At 44.3% G+C, this 22,429-nt stretch overlaps 2 protein-coding genes and 1 long non-coding RNA gene across 4 annotated transcripts in view; 2 read left to right on the top strand and 1 right to left on the bottom strand.

The window, feature by feature from the left end:
* The window catches only part of rasgef1ba (RasGEF domain family, member 1Ba), a 24,929-nt gene extending 18,022 nt beyond the window's left edge, over positions 1 to 6,907 (top strand). Inside the window, exons 11-14 of the mRNA XM_026320857.2 lie at positions 2,477 to 2,572; positions 3,106 to 3,229; positions 4,112 to 4,184; positions 5,484 to 6,907. Coding sequence (XP_026176642.1) covers positions 2,477 to 2,572; positions 3,106 to 3,229; positions 4,112 to 4,184; positions 5,484 to 5,508 — 318 coding nt within the window. The 3' untranslated portion in view covers positions 5,509 to 6,907. The remainder of the gene's footprint in view (positions 1 to 2,476; positions 2,573 to 3,105; positions 3,230 to 4,111; positions 4,185 to 5,483) is intronic.
* Positions 2,997 to 16,621, bottom strand: LOC113138430 (uncharacterized). Of its 2 annotated transcripts, XR_003296455.2 has the most exons (7): positions 16,498 to 16,621; positions 9,572 to 9,835; positions 7,589 to 7,657; positions 6,981 to 7,056; positions 6,800 to 6,828; positions 4,076 to 4,310; positions 2,997 to 3,898 (listed from the first exon to the last, which is right to left on the bottom strand). It is a non-coding gene; the product is annotated as an uncharacterized LOC113138430 (long non-coding RNA). The 2 variants fall into 2 exon arrangements; XR_004463145.1 differs by lacking the exon at positions 6,800 to 6,828.
* Positions 11,890 to 22,429, top strand: part of prkg2 (protein kinase cGMP-dependent 2) — an 18,931-nt gene continuing 8,391 nt past the window's right edge. Inside the window, exons 1-6 of the mRNA XM_026320854.1 lie at positions 11,890 to 11,992; positions 12,719 to 13,247; positions 16,392 to 16,558; positions 18,809 to 18,922; positions 19,864 to 19,969; positions 20,466 to 20,529. Of these exons, the coding sequence (XP_026176639.1) occupies positions 12,727 to 13,247; positions 16,392 to 16,558; positions 18,809 to 18,922; positions 19,864 to 19,969; positions 20,466 to 20,529 (972 nt within the window). The 5' untranslated portion in view covers positions 11,890 to 11,992; positions 12,719 to 12,726. The remainder of the gene's footprint in view (positions 11,993 to 12,718; positions 13,248 to 16,391; positions 16,559 to 18,808; positions 18,923 to 19,863; positions 19,970 to 20,465; positions 20,530 to 22,429) is intronic.

A 22,429-nucleotide genomic window follows, 5' to 3' on the forward strand; every position in this document is an offset into this window, starting at 1 on the left:
CGGCACATTGTGCGACGGCAGCTGGTGCACTTGGTTTATAAAAGATTTTGAGTATAACATTTTCATAAGATTCACCTTTAGCCCCCATCTGGACCCAGTGCTGGGCAGAACCGAGCAGTGCAAATTGAAATTTACATGCTGATATTTAAAGTCCAGCTTGTTAAATAAAGGTTGAGATTCTAGCAGAACCACCACCACCACCCTCAGGCCTGGATTGAGTCAGAGTCTAGTCCAGGCATTTGTTTACATCTCACTTAGATGAAATTCACACCCAGAGCCACTCCAGTGAATAATCCAGAACAAGCTCTGATCACTAGTCTGGCCTGAACAAAGTATTGCTGCAGAGACTCTTTGAGCTGATCAGAGTTATGTAAAAGGTCGAGATGGTTGTCGGATCACCTCAGTCTTCATGTTCCACAACGCTGAGATTGATGGAAATAGTTGATGTTGAGGCAAAGTAGAAAAACAAACCACAGTGTTGTCGCTCGTTGCGTCTTATCGTCTTGGACGCCGTGTTCCTGTCGTGCTTACGCCGTCAGCAGCCTCTACACTAGACTTGGATGCGGGACAGAGGTTACATAACAGTGGAGCTCTGAGGGGACACAGAGGTCGGGTTATAAGTGGGTCAAGATATGAGGAGGGTCTTGGTTTCCTCCTCATAAGCAGAATAAAACATGGCTGCCTGCCAGATCACATAGTGTTCTCTGCTGCTTGTTGCTTTGCCCGCCCTGACTGGACCAGCGTGGGCTGCCAGGCATTAGTGCTCAGCCTCTCCTCACGTCGAAACAAGTGTTTTCTTATGGCAGCAGATTGTACTGTCAATATGTATCTGCCTCCCTCAGGGTTGCGAGGGGATGTTTTTTAGAGCTCAGATATGCAAACATACCCAGGCAAGAGGACGGGGCCACGAAACGGAAAGTTCCCAAGAAGTCCGGTATGTTCTTGCTCTTGTGACCTCTCCTTTTAGGGAGGGGTGGGGGTGTTTACGATCTACTCCAGGCATCCACCGGGCTGTTGACTTTGTCAGAGGATCAGCAAATCCAACATTTTTGCTTCACTTTGGTCCCGTCGTGCTGTAGTTTTGTTCTTTGCTGTCAAGACAAAACAGTTTGATGTATTTGAAATGACGTTTCAACAAACAGCCGAGCTAAAGCAGACTCTGTGTGTGTGTGTGTGTGTGTGTGTGTGAGAGAGATATGTTTTGTTGTGCAGTTGTTGCACAACTAGACTAATCAGAATTTCACCACATAATCTGCTTCTAATATTCGTTTTAATCAGACTGATGCTCTGAGAATCTGTATTGGACAGTCAGAGCAGCTTCAAGACTTCCTGTTAATCAACTTGTCTTATTATCAGTAACAAAGTTAAGTTGTTTGTTAAAGAAGGAAACCTAGACTCAGTTTATCTGATCTAATTGCACAGAATAGTCAAAAGGATTATGGGTAAAATTCACTTCAGTTACTCAAAGCTGACAGCCTACCTTTTTGCTCCACTGTCCAAAAACTGTTTAAAACCTGCAGAGTTTCTATCATGTAATATAAAAAAGCAGCAAATATTCAGATTTGAACTTGTAGAGCAGATTTGTGCTGCGTGTGTTTTCATATTGCACACACACAGCCTCTTAAACAGCAATGTTCAGTCTTCACTGAGGATCAGTTGGTTGTTCCGCTGCACCCAAAAAGCTGTTTCACAAGTCGGCCGAGAACAGAGTTAAAGAGAAACACGTGAGAGATTCACTGGTTTGGCAAAACTACTGTTTTGTGGATAGAAGTAAAAACATGAGGAAGGAGAGTGGGTGGTTTATTCATGTACAAACTCTGATAGAGTCACAATGATCTGGCAGAATAGCACAGAGAAAGCAAAAGACCTCAGTCTGTGGTTTCATCTGTGGTATTTCTCTTAAAAAGCCTCACTGTTATGAATCTGGTGTTGGGATGGTCAGGAAAAAGGTGACAGATGGGTTTTTGTTTGTTTTTTTACTAAGTGACTGTGCCAGATTTTGTGTTTATCAGCCATAGTGACCGACTGAACCAGTCGGTTTAAAGTCCCAACTCCACCAGTGAAAAGAAACATCCCGGCAACTTAAAATGGCATTTATCTGAATGGAGTCTGGTGCTTCTTTCCCCCATCAACCATGTACATTAGCACCCAGAAATACACTGACCTGAATCATCGTTTGAAGGGTGGTGGTTAATTATTTAAGGGACTTTAAAGGGGAATTCCTCCTCTCTAGGACGGTCCTTTACTCCAGTCTCATTTCTTCATTTTGGTTTGAGCAGTTCATTGTGTTTTTAGAACAGGAAAGTTGTATTTGTACACGCCGCTACACGCCTGTAGGAACCGAAAGCTACAACACAAAACGATAAACAGCCTCTTTGTTACTTTGCAGTCCTTTCACTTTTGAGTTTTGTAAGAGATGCACACCTGAGTAACGTGGAAATCCCCCTCACATCTTTCTCTTTCTGCTGTCTCACAGATCGTCATCCCTTTCTTCAGCCTGCTCATTAAAGACATCTACTTCCTCAACGAGGGCTGTGCCAACAGGCTGCAGAACGGACACATCAACTTTGAGGTGAACTGAATTTAAAAATCCCCAGAGGGAGTTTCCTCAGCAACAGCTGACTTCTCCTGTCAGGAAACATCAGTGTTATTGACTCCACATGGCAACAGATTCTCTGCTGTTTCTGTCCACTTCCCCCAGAGAGTGTTAGAAATGAAGAAGTGTGTAAAACTCAGCTGTTTCCATGGAGCAAACACACAGACCAGTTACCAAACTGTTTCCACTGGTCTGTGGTCACTGCGTCACTGAGTCAGGTGCTATTTTAAGCATCGGTTCTATCCTGGGAACCTTTCTGTGCCCCGCTTCCTACATTTGTACACACTGACATCAGAGCAGCTCGACTACGCCAGTGTCCGGTCCCCCTGGACCCTGTCAGTCGGCTGCTTTGCTCAGAGGCACTTGGGCGGTGTACATTCCTGCAGCCATGTTTATAGTCTGACACACTTACAGGGATGATGAACCATGTAAAACTAAAGCTGAATATACTGAGCACACGTTGATTCCTTCTGAATATTTATTCGGTTCCGTGTTTCGTTTTATTCCAGAAATTCTGGGAACTCGCCAAACAAGTGAGTGAATTCATGACCTGGAAGAAGGTGGAGTGTCCATTTGAGAAGGACCGCAAGATCCTGCAGTACCTGCTCACTGCTCCAGTGTTCACTGAGGATGGTGAGTTTATTGAAGAATTCATCTTTGTGCAAATTCATAGTGACAGGATGTTAAAGGAACAGTCTGACAGTTTGGAAAATGTCCTCATTTACTTTCTGGCCTGGAGCTAAATGTCCAGACTGATGCTAAATAGCCTAGCTTACTATAAAGACCTGTCTTTAGCTTATTGAACTTAACATTTTTGCATTATAGCTAGTTTGAAATGTAAAATCAACACATTTTAAGTTTGGGCAGAGCCAATTAAGCTTCATATTTAATAGGAAAACGAGTCCAAACATGTCGAACTCTTCAAAAGAACGTACTTAACAAATTACACAACCTGTTTGATACAGGAACATCGAGCCCAAATGTCACGTACCAGACACTTCTTCATGTGTCTTTGTTGGCAGTGGAAACAGATCCAGCTGATTATGAAAGACAATCCTGTTAGTTTAAACTGCACAGTGGTGATTAAATGCACCCGACTGCAGCGACAGGAGAGAACAGGTGTGGATGGAAACCACACAGCCCGTTAACGTCCGACTCCTTTGTTCCACCTCAAAAGCCTCATCAGAGACGCTGACAGTGAAGTGCACCTGCTGAACTGACCAATGGGCTGGGAGCCTCCGCTCTTAACACTATCACCCATGGGTGACGGTGTTGGGTGTCAGCGAACGTCCTCCTGACAGCCTGTACATATAAGGACAGAGACAGAGTTTACGTGATGAAACAAAGGGATTATTTTTCATTGTAAAGTTGTCTTAGTAACAGGAGATGTTTGGATCTGCAGGAAATGCAGTTTTATTGTTAGTAAAAAAAATAAATATATGTTAATGTGCGAATCCTGAAAACTATGACCAACTGCACCTCAAGGCTGATGTTTCCTCGATCTTCTCTCTGCAGCGTTGTATCTGGCCTCGTACGAGAGCGAAGGGCCTGAGAACCACATGGAGAAGGACAGATGGAAGTCTCTGAGGTGAGTATTAACCCCCATGGCTCCCACTTCACACACTCGCCCTCAGGGTCTAAGTCTTTCAGTCACGGCGGTCCTCCTCTGTGACCGGACGGACCCTCGGGATGTAGGTCGACGCTGACCTGCACGCTATTCACATGAAACACACACACACAGGAGCTCGTCATTCTCACCACCGCAACAGACAGCAGGCCTTTTCACACAGTTACACTCTGTGCACACCAAAACACACCACACCGCTTCATTACACAGCACTCTGGCTGTGTGTGTGTGTGTGTGTGTGTGTGTGTGTGTGTGTGTGACTGTGTGTGTGTGTGTGTGACTGGCCGTCTTTGTTCAGACGGCTCTAACTCATTGAAGAAACCCCCAGAGAGCTGACAGGGACAATTCCTCTGCTTCACATCACACAGGAATAAAGATCATGTATTAAATGTATTATCACACATCTCTCATAGGAAAGAGCTGATATTAGGAAAAAACCAAACACTTCTGGTCCCTACAGGCCAAAATATACAAATAAATGCAGTTTTGAAATACTGAGCCCACGTCCATGTCCGTCCACCCACATGCAGACATATGACTCAGGCCTGCAGCCAGGGGGGCACAGGTAAAAGGCAGGTTTTGGATCTGGAGCCTTGTGAGTGTTGGGATACCTCTGTCTTTGTGAGGACCACTTTGAGGCATAATTCTATCAGCGTGAGGACATTTCAGCCAGACTCATGTTTGAGGGTTAACACTTGACGTTTGATGGGTGACGGTTATAATCAGGTTTAGGTTGGGATTGAGTCCAGGCATTTAGTTGTGACGTTTAAGGTTAAGGCATTACGGCAGCGAGTGTCCTCACAGAGATAGAAGCACAAGTGTTCACGTTTGCTGATCGCCCGCCAACCCTCCCTTTGTCCCCCCGAGACACGATCTGTCACTTTATTGCAGCCAAGCCGCGTCAGCAGAACGTGCCGCTCCGCTCAGAGAGCGTTTCTCTGCACGGGGACAGACACATTCTGCTGTGAACAATCTCAACAGAAGATTTCAACCAAATCTGCCTGAGGCCTGTTATTGTCTAAATGTTCTTGGTGCAGGTCAGAAGAGCTCGGCCTGTTTGGGTCAGAATTCAGGATTAAAGGCACAAATTTTACTGAATTTTCAAACTCAAGCTTTGAACAAAACCACAGTCACATCTTAAAAGCTTTTATTATTATTCTGTCAGTTTCTCAATTTTCAGTTCAGCTTTTAAGTCGTTGAGATGACTGAGATGTGTCTGTCAGCACCAGACTGACCTGAACTCTTCTGTTCTCCCTACAGGTCTACTCTGCTGAGCAGGGTCTAACTCTCCTGACGGGAGGAACCAGAATAAAGACGAACCCCCCGACGAGCGGGCGTCTCCGTCTGAAGTGTCCCCGTGTTGGAAGGGAAACGACAATCCGTACTCTGGCTGGTCGGACCGTTCGTGTCCTCCGAGCTTCAGATTTCCGCTAAGCTCCGCTTTTCCTTACCCTGTTGCTCTTTGTGATGTGTATTTCAGGGCAGCTGTTTTTCTTCATCTTTGTAAAACTTTGTAGACTTCTTTTTCTAAAAAAGGAAAATCTACAATCTCCTCACACTAAAGGCAGCAGGAAGTGCTTTTTCCTGTCTGAAGCGTTTTGCCCTGATGCCCTGTGTGACCGTTAATCGGGGATGTTTGTTGCCCCGCCAGTTTAACACGTTTTTGTTTTTTCCCACTGAAGCTACAACGTTAGCTGCTGGTTGGCTAACGCAACAGAAACTCTGGTTCCACACGCCAGCATTCTCTGTACGGAGAAACCAAACCTTAATCCGCGACACTGTTTATCGTTAAGCTAGCCACCGCCTGTCTCGCCTTCGTCTCATCGCTTTCCTTTCGTACGATCCCCGAGTATCTCCGGCTTCATCACTGTGCTGTGTCAGAAAACGATGCGCTGGCTGCATTTTAAAGATGTAACTGAGGTTTTGTTTTTTTTTTTCTTTGTCGTTGATGTTTTGTGATTTTCCTTAAAGCATGAGGTGACAGGTGTTTGTGTCGTCCCAGCCGAAGGCCTCGGTCGGCTTCGGCCCACCCGTTTCCCACGTCTCGCTCGGCTTTCGAGCAAAGGAACTGAAGCGAACCGAGGCCTTCGGCTGAAGTGGGAGGTGTGACGTGAGCTTCATGTGCTGTCCCTGGTGATCTGAGTGAAAACCTGCTCACACACACTTTCCCTTTAGTTCCTGCTGCACCTGCTACATGAGTGATCGTGCTGCCCCCTGGTGGTTGAACAATGTGAACTGATGGTTTCTGTTTTTAAAAAAAAAAAAAAATCCCTTTGTTTTTATTTTTCATTAAGTTTCTTGCGTATGTTTTATTTATAAATCTTTATATGTGTAATCACATTATGTCCTTTATGCCAATACTTTATCTTATTGTTATTTAATTTTGTACTAGGTACATAACATGCTTGAGTAGAGTCCTCAGATATCGGCTTAACTGTTATTTTTTTATACATGTTTGTATCAGACACTTAATTTTCAAGGTACTAGCTCAGAATATGAAGTTAAATACTGTTGACTGATGATGTCGGCTTTGCCTTGACCGTGGTTTATTGTGTACATACTGTATGTTTCTTTACCTCCTTGTGTTCATCCATTTGTATCTGGACTGTTGAGATGGAATAGACAAACAGTTCATAAATTATTTAGTTGTGTTTAAAAGAAAGCCAATAAAATGTTAAAAATGACTGGGTTTGTCAAAGGCTTTTTCTATTTGAGTCCCAACCTGCTGTGTGAATAATAAAATCAAAGGCCACTTACCAGCTTTTTGTAGCTGTCGACTGCATCACGCAGACGTCTACAGCAGAGGGCGCTGCCTCAGGTCTCATCACACAACCTGAAACAGGAAGAGACTCAAGTTAAATATTGCAAATGAATGAATGAGTTATAGTTTGGCTGAATATCCTGTGAAGCAATAACTTATGGGATTACTTCTAGCAGCATCTAATGCAGATTAAATTACACCAAAGGGTAAAATGTTTATTTAATTTGCATTCACACAGAAAAATGTAGACATATCTGCAGATCAGGGCAGCTCTGACTATTAATTTCTGTTTCCTGTCCTTCACTATCTCTAAGTTGTAGAACCATGAACACATCACACACAACCTGATTTTTTTGTTTAGTAAACGTGGTTAAAAATTTAGCTTTTGTTTTTAGGTTCAGTCCGATTAGCACCAATAGGTGGCGCTGCTCCTCTAATGTCTAAACCTGCTACTGATCTATCACAGATCTTAAAGTGCTGCTTTTTCAGCAACACTGTAAAATCCCTTAGTTGATAGACCACGTTCGTCCTGTCCAGATGAAACTGTAGAGGCAGCCGTGACAAACAAAAACACAAATGGTGAATTAGCACTTCATGGACTCACCAGCTGTACGGTCGATGTTTCTCATCCTCTGGTCCCAGGACTGTGGCAGTTCATAAAACCAGGAGTCACCTGCACCAAAAGGAAAACCAGGTTAACAAGGTCTGTGCAGTCCATCAAAAACCTGGATCTACTCTGGACTTTAATGATTCTCATAAACATGAATCAAAAGTTGAAATAGTTGTCAACGTGTCACATTTAGCAGCTCTGTGTTGTTAGTGTGTGTTTCAACGCTGCACTAAAGCCAAAACCATTTAAAGACGATACATAAACATTAATGAATGAATTGTATCCTTATTATAAAGGGTTGAACAGAATTTTTCAAAATTAAACATAAAATATATGAAGGGCCAACGTCGGAAGAAGCTGTGCAAGACGCCACGACAACTACACAACTACATCAGTGATAAGAGACTGAAGTATTCTGGTCTGGTCCATTTTCTACATGGGACAGAAAGTTAAAAACATATTTGGCTCCATCATGTGGCCAAAGAAATTTACTGCACCTGAATGTGACTGAATTCATGCAACATGGCAGAAAAACAACCTTGTGCCTGACGCTCAAACACAAGAAACACACATTTCACCAGTGGTGGAAAGTAACTAAGTACATTTACTCAGGTACTGTATTAAAGTACAATTTCCATGATTTACTACTTCATCCTTGGTCTTCACTACATGTCAGAGCCAAACCTTGTACTTTTTCCTGCTCTATATTTACCTGATAACTTTAGTTCCTTTTACTAATCAGATGGATCAAACAAATTACAGTCTGATCAATTATAATGATATAAAGTTCACCACATGAAGCAAAAACACATCACTGGAGGAGGAGGAGGTACAAACAGCCGGTAAATACTTCTGTACTTTCACTACTCGTGTATACATTTGGAGTTTACAGTTTAATCATCACCAGAGATCGACCGATATTGATTTTTGCCTATATTTTAGCATTTTACTATAATCAGATATCAGATTTACTGATAAACGCCGCCATCTTGTGGGTGTTTTGAGAATTGCGAGACAACGGTGTGCACAGGTGAATTATACTTAATTAGTAAACTTTATTTAACACATTGCACAAATTAGATGTGTTACATAAAGACTTGATATGGAGTCTATGCAGCTTGGCTCTAAGAAATAGAGACGGACTCATGGAGTCACGTAAGATTATCTGTCAACTTCTGTTCCAATAAAGACGTAACTTATTAAATAAGCCGCTTTCAAATTGCTGGTCACTCAGCGGGTTGATGCTCAGGAAATGTTACAGCCCAGATGCATTTCTGTAAACATCCGGTTGTGAACCAAACCAGACCGGCTCATCCAGCAGAGCCATCAGAAGGTAACGTCAGTTTAAAGAAACAAGTGTATTTTATCTGATTACACGAGTAATCGCGGAAATATTCGGTAAATACTCGACTCCAAAAATGATCGATTGGTGCAGCCCTAGAATAAATATCGGTGCTGCACATCGGGCACATAAAAACACAAACAATTGGTATCGGTTACAAAAAAATCAATATCGGTCGATCACTAATCATCACACTGTGGTATTTATACTTTTACTTAAGTAAAGGATCTGAGTACTTCTTTCACAAACTGACAACAGACACCGTGAAACCATCAGCTGTGGATATGAAACTACAATCACAGTTTAATCTGCGGACTGTTGCTTTAGTGGCGTGAAAAAACAGGGTTTGTCCAGTTTTAGGAAAAGTGAAGGACGCAGGAAGAATAAATTACTACAGTGAGTAAAGTTTGAAATGAAGCTGAACAGATTTTCGGATCAATAAGTCACAAGAAAAAAGTTGTTAAAACAAAATCGCATTTTTGAAGTTACTGAATATTGTTTGTCTCCTTTCGTTCCTGCACTTTGCGGACGGTCCCTGCGCACGGAGCCTGCAGCTCATACCGGACCACAGGTGTGATTTATTGATCCGGGACTTCTGTCAATATCTTTCCAACTTTACCGGAGCGGTGACTCACCGGTGCTGCAGCAGAGCGGGGCCGTGGGGACGCACCGTTTTCCATCCAGGTCCCATTAAACCTGAACCTCGTCAGACCAGGACGATGAAAATCCAAAAATAAGCTCCGGTGAAAGGCACGTACACGCCAGAAGCAACCACCTGTTCCGCGGTTCGCCGATCAAATGTGACCGGGCTGCAAACCTTACGCACGCTCCAAGGTTCCGCACTGCAGTGGCTGGTTAGGGTTAAGGGGATTCTGGTCCACCTGCAACCTGGTCCCTTTCTAGAAAAATACAAAAAAACAACAGCTCTTATTATTTTCAACTTTGTATAATGAATTTTACATATTGGCCTTTTGCAGTTTAATACAAACACAATAAATAAAGAACAAATGAAATTTCAATTAATTATTGTACAACTTTCTGCTTCACAAAAGCATAAATTAAAGCAGACACAGGGACCACATGCAGACTCCACACAGAAAGGCCCCGGGTCCAACTGGGTTCAGACCCTAATCCTGACCTGCATGTGTTTGGACTGTGGGAGGAGAAAACCCACACAGACACAGGGACAACATGCAGACTCCACACAGAAAGGCCCCGGGTCCAACTGGGTTCAGACCCTAATCCTGACCTGCATGTGTTTGGACTGTGGGAGGAGAAAACCCACACAGACACAGGGACAACATGCAGACTCCACACAGAAAGGCCCCGGGTCCACCTGGGTTCAGACCCTAATCCTGACCTGCATGTGTTTGGACTGTGGGAGGAGAAAACCCACACAGACACAGGGACAACATGCAGACTCCACACAGAAAGGCCCCGGGTCCACCTGGGTTCAGACCCTAATCCTGACCTGCATGTGTTTGGACCGTGGCAGGAGAAAACCCACACAGACACAGGGACCACATGCAGACTCCACACAGAAAGGCCCCGGGTCCACCTGGGTCCAGACCCTAATCCTGACCTGCACGTTGTCCTCTGGAGAGTAAAAACTACTGAGCCACAGTCTGTGCGTCCAGGCTGTGAGGCGGCACCGTGCAGACACAACAGTCTGTTCTTTCAGTCTGAAATGGGCCCTGTTACTGAGGCCCGACTCAGCCCCTGGGAGAAGACCCGTACTACAGAATCAGCCGAAGGCCTTTAGTGAAAACATGTTTGCTCACTCAGTCTGTCTGCACATCATTTGCCAGGTTCAGGTTGGGAGTCAGTGACCTGGATTATTATGTTGTTATGTCCCAGTGCAGATAAATCAACTCTGGCCACCTGCCATTATTGTTCTGTCAGTCAGTGGAATCTGCTGCAGGCCAGTCTGTGCAGACCAGCATCACACACACACACACACACACACAGACACGCTGGGAAAATCAATTAAACATTTCTGGCTGTGAAGGACTGCAGCTCTGACTCTGACGTTACACTGCACGTACAACTCGTGCACCCTCTGAGTTGTCCTCTCCGCAATAGTCTCATTCTCATAATCAGTATTTTTCTATAAAGTGATAAACCCACAGAGAATGATCCCCCAACTCTGCAGCTTCCCTTGGGTCCACGTAGCATTTTAGCATCTTTCAGCTCATTGTTTTGGTTTTCAGCAGCAGCAGCAGGAAGTTGTTTTAGGCAAAGAAGCTCTGATAAAGTCACTGTCGTCTACCTGCTCAGCACCAAACAGCAGCCTGAGAAAAGCAGTGACCAGCTGGTGAAGAGAGTGGAGCATTTATCAGCTAAGAGACTGATTTGGTGCTGGTGGGGACCAAACCAGAGCTAAAAGGACCCTCAGCTGCTAATAAATGCTGCTAATGTTGCACATGTTAATGTCTTTGGGATCTAAGCAGGTCTTCTGCTGTTTTAAAGTTTCCTTTAGGTTGTTTTGTTTTGGATGAAAACTTTTACATAAAAAATATTTATAATCCATCCATCCATCATCTAGACCCCCTTAGTCCTTAACCAGGGTCCCAGGGATCTGCTGGAGCCTATCCCAGCTCTCTTTGGGTGAAAGGCAGGGGTCCACCCTGGACAGGTCACCAGTCCATCACAGGGCCACATATTTATAATAATGATCTTTAATCAGTTTAATGCCTTTTCTTGGCCATATTTTTATTTTCTTTCTCATGTTTTTTTTCTGGTTAATAAAAAAATGAAAGACGTTTATTTTAACTAGCTGCCAAAGTGTTTTCGCCTACTCTCATACCAAAAAGGGTTAAGGTCATCACATAAATCCATTTTTGTATTAATCCAAAAATCGCTTCTGTCGCCACCGTCGCCCTACCAATCAAACGCGCGCAGGCGAGAGCGCGCACAGCCGCGCGGACGGAGACGCAGGGAGGAGGAGAGGATGCGAGCGGAGCTGGAGCTGGACTCTTTCTCTGCTGATGCTCCCATGTGCAAACACACCGGCCCGGGTCTCCGCTCGTCCTCTTTGAAGACTGAACAATAACCAGGTGAGTCCTGAGATTTAACTTGATGCAAACCGAGTCATTCTCAGGATGACGAGGCATCCGCACGCGCAGGTGCACGGTTCTCAAAGGAGATGTTGTAATTTCTAAACTTAACCGAATTGGTGTTTAACTAATGAATACTGTGGGAACATCATGGGTTCTCAGGTGCCTGTCAGAAAATCTGTTACTGGAAATGTGATTTATGATCCATTTTCAGAGTCAAAGCTTCAGGAGCAAGAAGAAAAAACTAAAGTCAGTCATGTTCAGAGTAAAGTGGCTGCTGGAGAACAGGCTGATGTGACGTCTCAGCAGGAATGTCATGAATGAATCTGCTGTTTGTGTGTGTGGGCGACAAAAACACCATTGTTCTCAGACATTTCCCACCATGTGCAGAGAAACACTCTCCCAACTCGCTTCGTCTTATTCCTCTTTAGATAAATGAGTCCAAGCATCTTCGTGCTGCCGGCAGAGCAGATAGGGAGTGACTGTTGATGTAATCTAATACTTCCTGCCTTCTGAATAATAAATGGAGAAGACGGTTGTTGGCCATTATACAGCGATTTGCTCTCTCTCCTCTCTCCGCCTGTCTTGGGTTGTCTCCTCACACCGTCAGCGCTTTGTTTGAAACCTCATTCCCACTTTCCTCCGACAGACTTTTTGTACTAACTGTCTTGGAAAAGCTCGCCCCTGCTCAGTAAATACTAATCTCTGACTCTCTCGTCCTGCCAGGTGATACAATGGGGAACGGTTCGATGAAATCAAAGCGTTACAAACACACGGACGGCTCTGCTGCCAATAACGGCCGAGCCCACAGAGATCATGGTGGCGGGTTGAAAAACTCTTCCCTGGACTCCCTGAGGGTCCGGGTGGAGGAGCTGGAGCGAGAGGGCAAGAGGAAGGACGAGGAGCTTTGTGCCAGAGAGCAGCAGATCAGAGGTCTCCAGGAGACGCTGGCCCAGCAGACCCGAGCTCTGGCCGAGCTGAGCGAGGAGCTGCAGAACAAGTGCATCCAGCTCAACAAGCTGCAGGACGTGATGAAGAACCAGAGCGGAGCCTCCACCGGCCTGGCATCAAGGCCCCCTTCGGTCAAAGCCAGGGAGAAGAGCAGCCCCAGCCTCAGTGTTCGCGTCAAGGACACCCTCAACAGGAGGAAAGGAGCCAAAGCTGGGGTGTCTGCCGAGCCCACATCGAGGACCTATGACTCCAGCAGCCTGCCCAAGTTCTCATTCGAGAAGGCCCGGGTACCAAAGGATGTGAGGTGAGATGTTTAAACGAGGCCAGGCAGCAGGTGGTTTGAGGCTCATCTCAGCTGAATGTTTGAATTTTAAACATGCGAGCAGCAGAAGGAGCGAGTGGTAAGTGAAAGGTGGGCAAGAATCACAGATCATAGTGTTGATGACGTGCAAAAAACTGTCTTCAGTCCAAGATTTTTCAGCTGCTACTCAGGGAACATAGGCCCGGGCTGATAAAGAAAAATAAACTGATATAAAATTAATGTTACGTCAACATTAATTATTTCTTCTGTTGAAATAGTCCCACAGCCTGTGTGGACTGTGCTACAGGCCTTATCAGCCAGGCTGGATGGGACCAGTCCCCTGCAGCCTGGTTCCAAAGAGCTGGTGAAAGACCTGGAACCAGAAGCGAAGAGGCAGCAGAGTAAAGTCTGGGCATTTCAAATTACAATGATCACACACACATTGGTGCAATGTATTGGTGTCCATGTACTTTTGACCAGAACGTGTAAATTTATTACAGCTATAAAACAAGCAAACAAAAAAGTTAAATTGATCTCCTGTTCTGGTCCTGTTCTGGTCCTGTTCTGGTCCTGTTCTATTCTGAAAACCTCCAAACATGCTGCACAGGTCCGTCAGTTCTAAGGTGCATTTATCTGATAACTTTAGTTCCTTTTCAGAAACAAAATACTAATCATCAAACTTTAGTGATCCCTGGTGGGAAATGTTACCCAGCAGAATGTGACACGTAGCAGACCAGTAAAACACAGGCTGCCCACGTCTCTTCGTCTTCTCCCTCCTGGTTTCTGCCCCTTTTCGCTCTTTATAGCTTAAAGTGCTGAGTGTGTGTCATTTTAACACAACCTGGCAACAGACAGTACATCCATCCATCCATCCATCCATCCATCCATCCATCCATCCATCCATCAGTCCATCATCCATCCATCCATTCCTCCTTCATCCATCCCTCCTTCATCCATCCATCCATCCATCATCCATCCACCCATCATCCATCCATCCATCCATCCATCCACTCAACCGTCTATCCATCCATCCGTCCATCCATCCCTCCATCATCATCCCTCCTTCATCCATCCATCCATCCACTCAACCATCTATCCATCCATCCATCCCTCCCTCATCCATCCACCCATCATCCATCCATCCATCCATCCATCCACTCAACCGTCCATCCATCCATCCATCCATCCATCCATCCATCCATCCACTCAACCGTCTATCCATCCATCCCTCCATCATCCATCCATCCCTCCTTCATCCATCCATCCTTCATCCATCATCCGTCAATCCATTCATCCATCAATTCATCCATTCATCCATCCCTCCCTCATCATCCATCCATCCCTCCTTCATCCATCCATCCATCCATCATCCATCCATCAATCCATCCATCCATCCATCCATCCATCCATCATCCATCCATCCATCCATCCATCCATCCATCCAACCATCCATCATCCTTCAGTCCATCCATCATCCTTCAGTCCATCCATTTATCCATCATCCATCCATCTGCCGCTTAGCTTTCCAGGATTGCGAAACAATTCTCACTGGGAACGGTTCGGGGTCCACCCTGGACAGAACGAAGACAAAAACAAAGTCATGTTTTATATTTGTCTTGCTGATCTGGACCAGTGCACAAAAACCCTTAATGATCAAATCCGACTGTGGGATCTTCAATGTGTGACCCTCCATAAACCAGTGTGTGTTCGACCAACTCATCAGCCAAGAAACAATACAAGGGTTTCTTGATGAGAGCAGTAAGCCTTGTTAGATTTTCCAACATGAAAGCCAGATTGCCTTTGTCACACTAAGTGTCCTTCAGGTTGTATAATGTGAACACAGCCCTCTGCAGTGAATCAGTGTTAGCACGCAGCCTAATGCTCATGCCTAAAACATATGCCGCTAATAAGCCCAGCATGGATTATATAACCAAAGCCAATGTAAATGAGTCAGGCCTGGACCCTTTGAAACTCTATCCTCATCAGACATGACACGCTGCAGACTCTAATGACAAACTGTAGCCGGGCGGATGGAGGTTTGTATGTAATCGCATGTTTTATGACGCAGGATAAGCTGAATCAACAGACCACCCGGCACATGCACCGCTCACCTCCCCGATAAGCAACCAGGTCTCATGATCTACGGTTTGCTCTTAGCCTTTTCAGTTTACAGCTCCCCGAAGGAAGTGATGCCCTCCTCTTACAGCTGCTGAAATGCACAACAGTGAACTGTGACAGCTCAGATGATCTTATGTTTTCACTTCTTCATGTGATTCATTGTCGGAAGGAACTCAGAGGCTGCAAATACTCATCTTTTCACAGGAGATAAAATATGTGTCGTGAAGCATAAAAACGTGGTGAGTAATGTGACTGTGGGCGTCTGCAGGAACATTCAGCTGTCTGTACTTAAGAAAAAACTTAACACTACTACTAAAGGAATTCAAACTATGTACGTGAAGTAAAATGTTCTCAAAGACGGAACAATGGGAAGGAAACATAAGAGGAAGGAAGGAAAAAGGAAGGAAGGACAGACAGGAAAGAATAAAAAGAGGAAGAAACTAAAACTAGAATTATCACAATATGGTCGTTGTGCCTCCAACCAACCTAACCTTTGACCTTTGAACACCAAAATCTAATCAGTTTGCACTCGGACAAACAGACAACCGGAAAACATAATGCCTCCGGCGGCGGCTCTCACAGGCTGCACGATAAGAAAGTACCTGTTGATGTATCAGGACTGAGAGTCCTGGACAAAGACAAAGAAGAAGAAGAAACCAGGCAAATAGTCGCAGGGAAAAACTAGAAGCAGAAAAGGTTTTGGCACAGTCGATTATCGCAACTGAATTATCAGTGGACTTTCTTATTGTTGCAGCTCTGATGTGAGACAGGAAAGAAAGCAGGTAATTTCATCTGCAGCTAAATCAATTAAAAAACATTTAGGTAGTACAGAGCGAGGTCAGACACTTCCACTTCAGCCTGCAGAGTCCTGAGTGTGAAGCTGCCCAGAGAGCTTTATTTCTTCCTGCTGCCCGAACATAAATCCACTTCCCCTGTAACGTCCACACGATCATAAAACACCAGCAGCAACATTCACAAACACGACTCAAAGCAGAAGTCCATTTCTAACGTGTGTGTTTTCTGTGACAGTGTGAAGAAGCTGCTGACAGACTCCCTGAACAAGAACCAGTACCTGAAGCGCCTGGAGCTGCAGCTCATCAAAGACATGGTGGAGTGCATGTACGAGCGCACGTACCTGCAGGGAGAGTACGTCATCAAGCAGGAGGAGCCCGGGAACCACCTGTTTGTCCTGGCAGGTGCGTCACTGCTCCTCCATCTTCTTCTTCTTCTTCTTCTTCTTCTCTGGAATTAAATTAGACAGTCAGTTTTTTCTCCTCCCCGTCTGCAGCAGCCGATACTCTGGACACGCCTTAGTCTCGTCACAGTAAGAAGCAGAACCAACGTGTGAAAGTGTAAAGCAGCAGGGCTCTGACACGTGCTCTGAAGAAGCCACTAGTCTGCAGCACCCGGGGGTGATTTCACTCACTGGTTCTTCCCCTCTGCTGTGGACACTTGGGGATGAGAACCTGCAGATTTAAAAGAAACACAACACGGCTCAAAGCCCATTTTTAAAATTTGATCTGTTGCTCCTGTGCACAGTGATTCACTTAACGTTTTACGATATCCTGTCCTTTTAACTCAAACCTCTCATCTTTACTTTTCACATAACACACACAGAAAACATGGTTTGCACTTCACGTTTCATCAGCCTGAAGTCACATGGTTACCTGGTGCAGGAGAAGAAGCTGTGATGTAGCTGTGTGAAAAACGTTCTCTCTGCTTCCTCGGGGGAAAGTAAGAGCTTCTTTCTTCTGGCTCTGGAAAATGTACAGACCTAAATGTCAGGTCAGAGAACAGAAGGCTTTTTGGAGCACGCACTTAGTTTTACGTGGATTCTCACAAGCAAGCCAAAGAAATGAAACCAAAACTGTGACTCAGCCTGAGAATTGAATCAAATCGAACCTTTTAATTACAAACACATGTGAGTGAAGTTATTAATGAAGAGAGTGCGGCGAAGCCACGAGTCTTCAGAGGATGATCTGAATGGATGAACAGCAAATTGTGAAAGTTGCAGGAAAATCTCAGCCACAGCGACATGAAGTATTTTGAGATGGTTATTTTTAGCGTTAGTGTGCACGCAGACCCGCGGCTGTGCGGCCTCTCTGACCACAGTCAAATCGAAGGGAAACTGCATCAAGTGAGCGATTGATCGGTTCCACTTCTCTGCACAGACGAATGGCATCTAAAGCTTTCAGGGCCTTTGTACTAAAGTGAAAAGTTAACTAGCCTGATGTTATTCTTTGGAAAATGTGGATTTGAATGATTCTGGCCTGTAAAAAGTATTCTTGGCATGTTTAAATTCCTCTGGTTTACCAGCACTTGGCAGGACCCTGAAGAACTGGACACTGATCTATTCACTGACACAGTTACCCAGACACTGTGTTAGAATATGGACCTGAAAGCACCATAATCCTGACATATATGTTATTTAATGCATTTACACATTATTTTCACCAGCATATTTATTTCATTATTCATCTTCCTGCTTCTTTATTTACTTTAATACGTTTGTTTAATGGTTGGTTGGTTGTTTTTTGGTGAATTTAGGGAATTTTTTTCTTCCTGGTGTCTTTCTCAAACGAACCAGGCAGCTAAGTTTTTAGACGACCATGGCCTATAAACAATGGTTGGTCCACTGCCACTGACGAATGTCCTAGTATTTGTTGACTAACTGTGTTACGGTACAGTCTCACTATGGGCAGACAGAGTTCACTGTAACACATGTGATCAGATATGTCCAAAAACTGCAAACCTGTTCCTAGAAAGTCAGAAATCACATGTTGCTTGTTTTAAAATGGCTGTAAAGTGATGAATTCACAAGACAAATCATAAACACACAATCTTTTCTGTTTTAACTTGGAGAAAAAAAAACTGTGAGTTCCACCAAAAGAAACTAAATCCAGCACGGCTTCTGCTTTTGTGACGTGAATAGTCACTGAGGTGAAACCGCTCATGACGAATGATTATCGATTATTAATGAAATCTCTTAAAATAATCACACGGATGTCATGAGCCAGTGATCGTAATCTCACTAATGAAGTCCGTAATTTGAGTCATAATTTGTGGGGGGATATGATTTTAGTTCGTGGTCACTGATGGACTGATTGTTGTTTGTTGCTTTAGTCCTTTAGAAAACATATCCTTTCTTTTTTAAATGTACTTATTTTTAGCAGGGATGACTTTTATTTTTTATTATAAATCTTGTTGTAAATCTTTAAAACTTCTGGAAACGCTGGAGATGCTTATTTCTTCTGGCTCTTTGTAACAGGTACCACACACCTGCTTGTATTATTACAGGTTCGGTCCAGCAGCTGGTGAAATAATGAAAATGTTTGTTTAGTTGAATAGAAGGAAATTGAAATATCATTAGATCCTGCCTGTAGCACGTTCTGTCCTGTGTCCTGTGTCAAAAACACAGATTGATTGTCCCTGTTTCATATTTACAGATGGGAAGCTGGACGTGTTTCAGCACAGCAAACTGCTCACATCCATAACGGTGTGGACCACGTTTGGGGAGTTAGCCATTCTGTACAACTGCACGCGGACAGCATCGGTGCGAGGTAAAGATTTTTACACTCTTTAAAGCTAAAAGTCGGACTGAGTCATTAGGCTGCCCCTGTTTACACACTGACTGGGCACCAATCAGCAGCAGCAAACTGTTATTCATGGTCATGTAGATGTTGTAAAGGACTTTGATTCGTCCGGAGGTTGAGATGCATTTGCTGGATTTCAAGTTAAGACAAACAAACAGCAGTTCCCACCTGCAGAAATTTCAGACTGCAGCATGTGTTGAAAATATTTTTCACAGGCCATATCGTCTCACATACCCTGACAGAGGACACACACTCCTGCTGACACCTCTCTGACCTTCACTGGAGTCGCAGCGACGTCTTAAAGCAGAGGAATCACCTGATAACGACAGCAGCAGAACCACAGAGCTCAGTAGACTCATGTGCACAATGGCTTCGTATAGTATCTACAGCTTTGCATTCTGATTGGCTTCCGCCTCCTTGGCATTGGGAATGTGCATACCATATAGTATGTGAGTGCTGTTTGCCAGGGTTTGTATATTTAACCAAGTAATTGACTGGTGGCCTGTGGGGAAGGGACCTCAGTACTCAGGCTGAACTGGGTTTTACATGACACCAGATTGAAAGGATAAAGGTAAAAGCTCTTTGCTACTGGTTCATGTCAGATTTCCACTAACTTCTTGTACCAACAGATGTCTAAGAATTTCTGGAATTTGCTGCAACTCCATCAAAACAAAAAGTTTATCTTACTCTTTGTGCATTTAATGAAACAAAAGTTTCATATGTGGCGACAGGAGGAAAGGGAGGAAAATGTAAATGTTAATCATGATGTAACTCTGCTGGTGAAACACAGTCCTGGCCTCTAGTATAGTATTTACTAACTAGGGGCACGAGTTAACTAGATCTTCAGTTAAAGGTCAGAACCTGGATCATGTTCCACTTTCTAATGGATGTGCCTGTTTCTTTTACAGCGGTGAATAACGTGCGCACATGGGTCTTGGACCGGGAGGTGTTTCAGAACATCATGAGGAGGACGGCTGAGACACGACACGAACAGTACCGCAACTTCCTCCGGAGGTTAGCCCCCAAAAAAACAGCATCGCCACAATGTTATGACGTAATGAACAACATGCAATACATAATAAAGTTAAATGTAGGACAAAGGCAAAAGAACATTTTCTCTGTTGATGAACAAAATGGGATTTTTTTATTAGAGGGCACAGTAGAAATATGACTACGACACCTCCATCAAGCTATGTGATAGTCGGGGGCCAAAACAACCAGAGTGCATCTTAAAGTGGCTACAACTGTACCTACATTTAAAGCTGCGTTAAGCAATCCTGGACCACTAGGGGGCAGAAAAGTTCCAAAGAAAAAAGTCTTGATTGACGATTGATTAAGTCGTGGACCTTTTTTTAAGCTCTGTTTTTAGTCTGGTTTGGACGGTCTCTGCCACCTCCCGAGAAAATATATGTTCTGTCCATAGACGCTCCCTGGCATTGCATGTGTAGGAATTTGTATTATAATATATAGAAGTTAATGCTCAGCACCTGTGTTCTGTCTTTTCTGTCAGTGTTTCGCTCTTGGCTAACCTACCAGAGGACAAACTAAGCAAAATAGTGGACTGCCTCGAGGTGGTAAGTTATTCTGTCAAAGTATCTGTGTTTCTAGTGGAGGGGCAATCTGACTTTTCATTGTATTGCCTGAGTGTTGCACAACCATCTGGCGGCTCATGGGAGCGCCGGCATCGCAGATAGCTGCTGTCAAAATATCATTACCATTTGGCCATATACCATTACTAAGTGTCAGCATATTCCTTCTACCTCCAGTCGGCAAGTCCTCACAAATTACCTCGTTGATGAACGGAGCTGATATTATTCCTGTCATCGCTGGGCGCTGTATATTGTTACCGTAATTATTTGACCAAGGCCCCAGAACGTGTTTATTCAAATGGGGGACGAGTGATTTCTTAAAGATGAGGGAGCGACAGGCTTTTGGTGTGAGAACATACAAATGTCTAAAAGTGAATGTGTGTGTGTGTTGCAGCATGCAGAGAATGGCTCGCTCCATGTTTCCTCCATGAGCATTGTATTTCAGCAGCTCTGAGTCAGAAACAGCTTTTCTCAGCATCTTTTCACAATGAAGACCTCAAGGACGTTCCCTGCACTCACTGCTCGTCCTGCTACGTTCCACTACAAGAGAGTTTCCTTATTCGGTCATTTCTGATGGAGCTGATTGTATCTTGTTTCAGGGAGGTAGAGGGTGGGGGGGTCATGCAGCTGAAACCTAATAGTGGTGCAGATACTCACTGAGAATCTGACAGATAGTAATGATGCTTCTTAACAGTGGGGGAAGGAATCACATGTGTCTTGTGTTTTTAGAGAGAGAGAGAGTGTGTGTGTGTGTGTGTGTGTGGGTGGGTGTGTGTGTGTGTGTGTGAAGGGGGTTCAGTTGTGAGTACCTTGTTTTTAAGATCCTCTGTCAGGTTTTTGGTCTGATCTGCAGATTAGAGTTTGATCTGGAAAGCTCTGATGGCAGGTCTTTATTTTCTGCCTGTGATGCCTCATAATGTCATCACACAAAGTGACAGGCCAACCCTGAGTCCTGCAGCCCAGCACTGCTGCTCTGGACTTGGACGCTCAGTTTGGCTAACAATCTGACTCAGGATGTGTTTGTCTCCAGGGAGGGAATAATATGAGGTGTGTGACATTTTCATTGCATTATCCAAGTTAGAAAGCTCACACATACTGTATATATATATATATACACACACACACCTCGCCTCGTATCATTTGATGCCCAGCTCTGCTGCTAAAATCAGGAAGCTACTCAGTGTCAGAGCTATAAGATAAAAGCAGGCTGTGATAGCAGGACACAGTCTGTGACCGTGTGCTGCCGAGACACCCAGCAGCCTGAAAAACTAGAATCATGAATACTCTTTATTGGCTCCAAGACATGTTTATTACTTAATGTGTCTGCTGACTGCTGAGACACAGTTGTCTCATTTAGGGAACTCCTTGTTGCTCTCTGAAAGTACATACAAGAATAGATTCACATTGTTCAGGCCTGCTCACACGTCCCTGTTTGCACTGAGCCAGTGTCTGGTTGCCATAATCAATAGCCCTGTGAACAACAACTATTAAAATATTTGCACAGGTTTATGTCTGATTTTATCAAATCAAAGGCATCACGATGCGTTCAATGAGCTTCACAGGACAACTAGTCCACCTGGGGCAGTCTTGAAAATAGGTTCAGTCTGTGTTTTAGTGTGTCTGCCACTGACGGCAGAGAGGAATTTGTTTGAATATGTGCTGTGACTGACTGAAAATAGGACGACACATCAAGAGCTAACAGAGACGTGGCTAAACCCAGTCAGAGCGACTAGATGGTCAGGATGGGGATCAGGGCACTTGAAGACGTGTTTTAAAGACCTTTAGTGAGTCCTTCCTTTCCCGAAGAGGTAAATGTTTGGCTCAGGTTCAGCATTCGACCTCGGCAGGGTCCTCTAACAAACCAGAGACCCAGTTCCAATTCTGT

The sequence above is a fragment of the Mastacembelus armatus genome, chromosome 9 (assembly GCF_900324485.2).
Source record: "Mastacembelus armatus chromosome 9, fMasArm1.2, whole genome shotgun sequence".
Lineage (NCBI taxonomy): Eukaryota > Metazoa > Chordata > Actinopteri > Synbranchiformes > Mastacembelidae > Mastacembelus > Mastacembelus armatus.